We start from the raw sequence: 7,860 nt of genomic DNA, 5'->3' as shown, positions 1-7,860 counted from the left end.
AAAGAAAGGGGTGGGTGGGTGGAGTGGGTAGAATAGGGAGGACTGGGTGGAATAGGGCAGAGTTGGTGGAGTAATGGAGTGGATAGAGCAAGGCGGAGTGGGTAGAATAGATTGAGTGGGTGGAGTATATGGAGGGAGCGGCGTCTGGAATGGGACAGTGGACGGAGTGAGATGCAAATGAAGTTGAAAGAGCGAAGAGTGGAAAGACTGGTGCAGGTGGAGTGGATGGAGTGAGGAGCGGGCAGAATCAGGAGTAGAGCTCTTGAGGAGGAGGAGGATGGCGGAGAAGAACGGGAGGAAGGAGGAGGAAGGAAGAGGCGAAGAAGAGGGGAAAGTGGAGGGAGAGGGGAAGGGAAGAAGAAGCAGATGAAATGAAGAAGGGAAGGAGGAGAATAAGAGGAAGGAATAGTTGTAGTAGAAAAAAGAAGAAAGAGACAGAGAAGAGGAAGTTGATGAAAGAAGAAGAAGAAAAACAAGAGGAAGAGTAAAGAGACAAGGAAGAAGTTGATGAAAGAAGAAGAAGAAAAACAAGAGGAAGAGTAAAGAGACAAAGAAGAAGAATGCAATCAAAAGAAGTGAAGGATAAAAAAATAAGAAGCAAAAAAAAATAATAATAAATAAATAAATAAATAAATATACGAAGAAAGCAAGACGCAGTTCGAGACACCAAAGGAACGTCCGGTTTCTAATGAAGAACCATCAATGTCCTTCCTTCCGGATTTAGCAGGGAAAGCGACTCCATCATTACCTCAGTCACTTGGGTCTCTTTCTCTGTGTCTTTCTCTATGTCCTTCGTTCTCACTTTCTGTCTCTCGGTCTCTGAATGTGTCTTTATCTCTCTTCCTTCGCTATTACTTTCTCATCATCATCATCTGTTTCTCGTTCTCTTTCTCCTTTTCTCCTTTTCTCTGTTTCTCTCTGTCTGTCTGTCTCTCTCTCTTGCTCTCTCTCTTTCTTTCTCTCTCTCTCTCTCTCTCTCTCTCTCTCTCTCTCTCTCTCTCTCTCTCTCTCTCTCTCTCTCTCTCTCTCTCTCTCTCTCTCTCTCTCTTTCTCTCCCTCCTCTTTCTTCTCTATCTTTCTCTCTCTCTCTCTCTCTCTCTCTCTTCTCATCTCTTCTCTTCTCATCTCTCTCTCTTCTCCCACTCTCTCTCTCTATTTTCTTTTCTTCTCTCTCTCTTCTCTCTCTTCTTTTTCTCTTCTTTCTCTCTCTCTTCTCTCTCTCTCTCTCTCTCTCTCTCTCTCTCTCTCTCTCTCTCTTTCTCCGCCTTTTTCCTATAAGCAATAAAAGTATGATATATTCAAATAGTGGCAATATCTCATATTGCTAATAATTACGTTGATTAGAATCATGACAAAGCTAATAAGGTATTCTGGCAAAGGATATTAATCTTAAGAAAATTATAATGAAAAAATATGACTATTTATGCAGAATTAATGACACAAGACAAATTGCAACGGCAGGTGCAGATAATGACTGTTTCCCCTCCCCTCCCCTCCCCTCCTCCACCTCTTCTTACCCCTCCTCCTGCCCCTCCTGCTCCTCGTCATCCTCCTCCCCCCCCCTCTTCCCCCTCCTCCTCCCTCCTCCTTCCCCCCTCCTCCTCTTCCTCCTCTTCCGCTTCCTAATTTTCCGACTCCAGTTTGTTCTCGTATTTCCTCTTCATTGTTTTGTTTTCCTTTTCTTCGTATTCATCTCATTATTGTCATTGTTATCATTATTATCATTGTCATATTTATTAATGTTATTATCATTATTATTATCATTATTGTAATTATCATTATTTATTACTATTATTATTGTTGTTGTTGTTATTATGACTGTTCCATCAATTCTCCTCATCTTCCTCTTATTCATTCTTCCTTCAATTCTCCTCATCTTTCTCTCTCCCTTGTCCTCTGTCTCCTCTCCCTCCTCCTCCTCCTCATCTTTCTCCTCCTCTTTATTCAGTGTCTCATACTCCTTTTTTCTCCTTCTCTTTCCTCTCTTCCTTCTCCTTTTTTCTTTCTTCTACTGTTTTCCATTCTCCTTTTCCTCTTCTTCCTTCTTCTTCTTCTTCTTCTTCTTCTTCTTCTTCTTCTTCTTCTCCTCCTCCTCCTCCTCCTCCTCCTCCTCCTCCTCCTCCTCCTCCTCCTCCTCCTCCTCCCCTTCTTCTTCTTCTTCTACTTCACCTCCTCCTCCTCTTCTTCTTCTTTTTCTTCTTCCTTCTCTTTAGTTGCCCCCCTTCTTTTATTCATCTTCATTCTTTCTCGCCTCCTTCTTTTCTTATCCTCTTCCTCCTTTATTCCCTTACTCCTGTTCTTCCTTCCAAAGTCTAAACAATAAAGGTAACAATATATATTTGTGTGTCAATAGATTAGTAAAACAAAAAGATATTTCAATATCAATATAAACTCCCAACTCCCTCTTACCCCCTCCCTACCCCTCACCCCCCCCCCTCACTTGGATCCTTCTCGAGTGGATTCTGTTATCACAAGGATTAGTTCGCGCAGAGAGGCGGGCAGAAGGGAGGCAGGAAGAGAGAGAGAGGGGGGGGGAGAAAGAGAGAGAGAGAGAGAGGGAGAAAGGGAAAGGGAAAGAGAAAGAAAAAGAAAAGAGAGAGAGAGAAAGAGAGAGAGAGAGAGGAGAGAGAGAGGGAGAAAGAGAGAGAGAGAGAGAGAGCGGGTGATGCGAGGGGAGAGAATGTGAGATTTAGGCCAATGATGGAGCATTTACTTGTTTTTCATCTTTTTGGTGTCTCTCCTGATCGTGTTCTCTCTCTTTCTCTTTCTCTTTCTCTTTCTCTTTCTCTTTCTCTTTCTCTTTCTCTCTCTCTCTCTCTCTCTCTCTCTCTCTCTCTCTCTCTCTCTCTCTCTCTCTCTCTCTCTCTCTCTCTCTCTCTCTCTCTCTCTCTCTCTCTCTCTCTCTCTCTCTCTCTTTCTCTCTCTCATCCACCTTGTCAATAAGTAGGAGAACGAACCCCTCCATCAATGAGGAAGAGGAAGGAAAATAGGAACGGAGGGGGGAAGAAAGGGAAATAAGAGAGTGAGGGAAGAAGAAAAAGAAAATGGCAGTAGGAAGAAAGATGAAAAGAATAATGGGAGGTAGAGAAGGGAGTAAGGGAAGGAGGGGGTGAGGAGGAGGAGGGAATAGGGGAGGGATGGAGAGGTGGAGATAGGAAATAAGAAGTTGGAAGTGGGGAGGGAGGGAAGAAGTAAGAGAAAAATATAAGGGAAAGTGATTGAAAGAACGATAAGACGAGAGAAAGAAGAAGTTACGTGATTGAGAAAAAGAGAAGTGAGAGAGGTGAATAAAAAAAAAAAAAAGGAAAGAGAATGGCGCTTTAAATGGTAACCCGGAAGCGACACCTGAAGGACCCTTGGAGTATTGGATTATTGTTTCTTGTGAAGTTAGAACTGCCATTCGAGACCTAGGGGGAGGGAGGGGGCGGGAGAGGGGGGAAGGAGGAATAGTGGGGACCTGCGGGGGAGGAGGGAGAGAATATGGGAACAGTGGGAGGCGGAGGGGGAGGAGGGGTTAGGAGGTGGAGGGGGTGGGGGAGGGGGAGGGGGAGGGGGAGGTGAAGGTGAAGGTAAAGGTAAAGGTAAAGGTAAAGGTAAAGGTAAAGGTAAAGGTAAAGGTAAAGGTAAAGGTAAAGGTAGAGGTAGAGGTAGAAGTAGAGGTGGAGGGGGAGAGGGTGAGGGTGAGGGTGAGGGTGAGGGTGAGGGAGAGGGAGAGGGAGAGGGAGAGGAAGAGGAAGAGGAAGAGGAAGAGGAAGAGGAAGAGGAAGAGGAAGAGGAAGAGGAAGAGGAAGAGGAAGAGGAAGAGGAAGAGGGGGAGGAGGAGGAGGAGATTGGGGTGGAGGTGGGGAGGTGGAAATGGAGGTTGAGGTGGAGAAGGTGGTAGGGATGGAGATGGAGGTGGAGGGAGAGGAGGAAGAGGTGGGGAAGGGGGAGGTGAAGGTAGAGGAGAGGAAGGAGGTGAAGGAGATTGAGTTGGAAGTGGAAGTGGAGGTCAAAAGGTGAGGTAGAGATGGGTATGTCCATGAAGTGTAGCTGGAGGGGGAGACTATAATGGAGGAGGAGGAAGAGGAGGCGGTGGAGATGGAAGCGTAAGCGGAGGTGAAGAAATAAAGGAAATGGAGGAGGAGGAGTTAGAAAGCAGAGCTGCAGAAGATGAAAAGTTGGAGGAATGTGGGATGAAAGAGAACGAGAAGGAAAGAGAGAAAGAAACGCGGAGGAAAGAGAGAAATAGAACGAGAAGGAAAGAGAGAAAGAGAAAGAGAAGAAAAAAAAGAGAAAGATAAATTATATTAATAAGGGGTAGAAATAAGGGGAAGGTGAAGAACTACAAGATGGCTGCACTGTTTCCTGTCACGATAATTTGAATACATTCTAGACTTATAACTTCTTGATTACTTTTTTTTTGCAGCAAAGTTTGTAACTGCGAAATGCCATCCGTTATTACATGGTGTTGAAGATTAGGAGAAGGGGAGAGAAGGGGAAATTAATGTATTATTTAGCAACAATCTACCAATTACACGATGCGTTTTAGTTTTCGTAATTCTTATATGGTAATTTATATATATATTTTTTTTTTTTTTCTTTCTCGCGGTTATTGAAAATTCGAGAAAGTTATAATGATATTCATAAATAAAACTCCCATCATCAACATGATAATGATGTTGTAGTAATGAAGATGGTAATAATATTAAGGATAACAATGAGGATTATAAGAATTATGATATTGAAAATAAAAGTAATAATGATTATAGTAATCATTATGATACGGTAAATGATAACAATATTGATAATATTATTGTTGTAGTAATGATAATAATAATGAAAATGATTATGATGGTAATGATAATGATAATAAAAATGATTATGATGACAATGATAATGATAATAATAATGATAATGATAGTACTAATAGTAATTTTAACATCGTTATCAATATTATCATTATGCTTAAAGATATCATTACCATTATCATTATTACTATCATTTTTAGCTATAATAGGTAAAGGAAACCAAAAAGAAAGCAAAAAAAAATCACAATAATAATAATAATAATAATAAACCCCACTATTTGCAGGTTGAATAAGAACCACCGCGCTGCCCAGGTCGCGGATTATCCAGCTTACGGCGTCACAGGACCCAATAAGGACCTCTCCCCAACCAGTGGAGACAGGAAGCTCGCCCAGTCGGCTCATATGTACCATTATCAACACCAAAAGCAGCAGATGATTGCCCTTGAAAAGTAAGATTGGTGGATTTTTTTTTTTGTGATGAAAAAGTGGGCAAGGTAGGGTGGGAGGGGGGGGAAGGGGGTATTCATTGAAAATGGAGTCTAATTTTATTTGTTCTTTTGGGGGATTGAGTACATTTAAAGACGTTTTGTCTTCAATTATTCTTTTGGGGATATGATACTGTGATGAATATGGGATGTCACTGTTTGATTGTATTTATTCTATGATTTATTCTGATTCAGTTTTTTCTTTCTTTCTTTCTTTTCTTTTCTTTTCATTTAGGGCTGTATTGTTGTGAATATTAATTTATTTCTTCTTCCATAACGAAGTATTTTGGCTCCACCTTCAGCTAGGCCATCCGGCACCTGCGACCTTAACATAACCCCGTATTTCCAGATCATCCGGTGGAGAGCGTCATGGATCGACTTCCGACGTAGACTCCGAGGAGGAAGGCGAGGAGAACGAGTACACTGTATACGAGTGTCCTGGCCTTGCTCCGGTTAGTATGGACTTTGGATATCCTCTTGTCAAGAGGCAAGAGTAGGCTTGAGAGGATATGATGGAGGAAGAAGACGGGGGCAGGCTGTGGTATTCCACGGATTTCTTTATAATGCTGAATGATGTATTTTTGTTCTAGAAGAGGGAATGTTTCAAGAGAGTCAGTTTAGTTACCTGTATGTAATTTGTTCACTTAGGGCTTTAGGGATTACCCGTCAATTACAATTAAGTTGGTTATATAATTACTTAATGTAAAAACTCTTGCTCTGAACTTGTTACGGATATGCTTATAATTAAAGATTGGTATATTTATATATCCAAATTTTGGAATAAGAGGAATGATGCAGCTTAAAAGAGAATGAAGGAAACTGAAAATGAAGAATGATAAATAAAAGCAATAGTTCTTATTGCATCTTTAATGTCTTGAAAGGCAAAGAAGAATGCACATACACATCGGTACTTTCCTACCTGTGATGACAGAGTTAGAGGAAATTGAAGAAGGTAAAGTTTCTTTTAACAATAGAAAGCATTTTAAGAAAAAAATATAACATATTTTCTACCTGCAGACTGGTGAGATGGAGGTGAAGAACCCACTTTTCCACGACGACCCAACACCGGCAACACCTTCGATGAGAAAGGAGGCTGATGACGAAGAGGAAGAGGAAGAAGAACAGAAAGGAAAATGAAAAGGAACCACTAACGATGGACAAAGTCGCCCAACAAAGAACAAGCTACCACTGTATCCAAATATGGGGAACTTGAAATGATAGCATAGGCCAAATCGTTCGTGAATAACTATATACTTCAGCTTCGGAATAAGCTTCTACATATACAGTTCACTGTCATTTAACTGAAACTGCTTAGCTGTGTGAGAATCCCTTTTTCAGACTATGGAGTCACTTACCTCTTGGGTGTGTGACCCTTAGAATATATATATACATGTATGTAATGGAACCAAAAATGGAGATGTATTTAGAGAGATGTACATACAAAACACGCGAGATTTATTTACTGAATGATGGAGTTTAAAGTCTCTGGGAAAGGAAGACAAACCTAATATAGTCAACTTTTAGAGTTTCTTACCAACTAAGATTAGTTTTGGATACAACAGCTATCAAAAGAATTCAGATAAAACTAGTGTGTATAGGGAGGAGAGAGAGAGAGAGGAAGGAAGATTAAACAAGACCTTGATTATTTTGGCTTAAGAAAAAGTTATCTTTAAAATGATGTGGAACTTTGTATGGCAGAACGAGTACACGAACAAGCATTCTTCAGGTATATCATTAACCTTGTTATATATTTTCCTTATTTATGAAAATCAAACATAGGGAAAGTAATAGGCAAACCAAATTGAAAGAACAAAAGAAGTGTTAATGTAAAAATAAATACATTGAAAGCAGTGCCTAAAAGAACTGAAAATATATTATCTACAACTCAAATTTAAGTCAGATTGTACCATTGATTAGACTTGGAAAGAATTTACTTCATTCACTCTCGGTTAACTTAACCATTTAGCAGAAATATTAGAAAGAAATGGAATGTTAGCAAACTATGTGTGGCAAATAGTCACATCTATTTTTCTTATAAGGTACAAAACACGGATCTTTCATAGAAAGAATATGTTGTGAGATTCCATTTCATCCCTAAACAATTAGAAATTAAATTATATTTTCTACTTTATAACAATTCATGACAGCATATACGGGAAGATAGTCGATTAGTAGTTAAAGTAAATTCAGATGACCAGTAAAGCACAGTGGATTCAGTCTCCTTTAGCAGGCAGTCACTCAAGTCTTAGAATCAGGGAGGAAATGGCTGGCTTGGGCATTAGCTGTGGGACTAGTCATTCTTTATTTATATTTTGTTATTCTTGGACCTTTTTTTCTTTTAGTGAATGTGAGTTCCTTGTGTGTGTATGTATGTATGTATGTTTGTTTGAGTTTCTTGTATAATTCTTGAATGTTTTTCTTCTCTCTCTTGTCCCATATTGTTTTCTTGTAGTCATGCTTTTGCTATTATTTGTGTAGCTGTGATTTGTCTTTTTTATCATGAGAACTTTCATATCCTCATTTATTTTTCTCTTTTTGCATTGATGCATATAGTATATCAGAACATTCTATTCCCTTAATTGCAA

The 7,860-nt window shown here is 40.0% G+C and overlaps 1 protein-coding gene across 2 annotated transcripts in view; it reads left to right on the top strand.

Annotated features, from left to right (window-relative positions):
• The window catches only part of LOC122256863 (uncharacterized), a 260,017-nt gene extending 253,021 nt beyond the window's left edge, over window positions 1-6,996 (top strand). For both annotated transcript variants that reach the window (XM_043021823.2, XM_043021824.2), the window contains exons 6-8: window positions 5,075-5,239; window positions 5,625-5,727; window positions 6,293-6,996. In XM_043021823.2, coding sequence (XP_042877757.2) covers window positions 5,075-5,239; window positions 5,625-5,727; window positions 6,293-6,412 — 388 coding nt within the window. In that variant the 3' untranslated portion in view covers window positions 6,413-6,996. The remainder of the gene's footprint in view (window positions 1-5,074; window positions 5,240-5,624; window positions 5,728-6,292) is intronic.
• Window positions 6,997-7,860: the final 864 nt, after the last annotated feature.

This window comes from Penaeus japonicus, unplaced genomic scaffold (genome assembly GCF_977035675.1).
Source record: "Penaeus japonicus unplaced genomic scaffold, GWHDUDI00000001_assembly GWHDUDI00000029, whole genome shotgun sequence".
Classification (NCBI taxonomy): Eukaryota; Metazoa; Arthropoda; class Malacostraca; order Decapoda; family Penaeidae; genus Penaeus; species Penaeus japonicus.
This window is presented reverse-complemented; position numbering and strand designations above follow the sequence as displayed.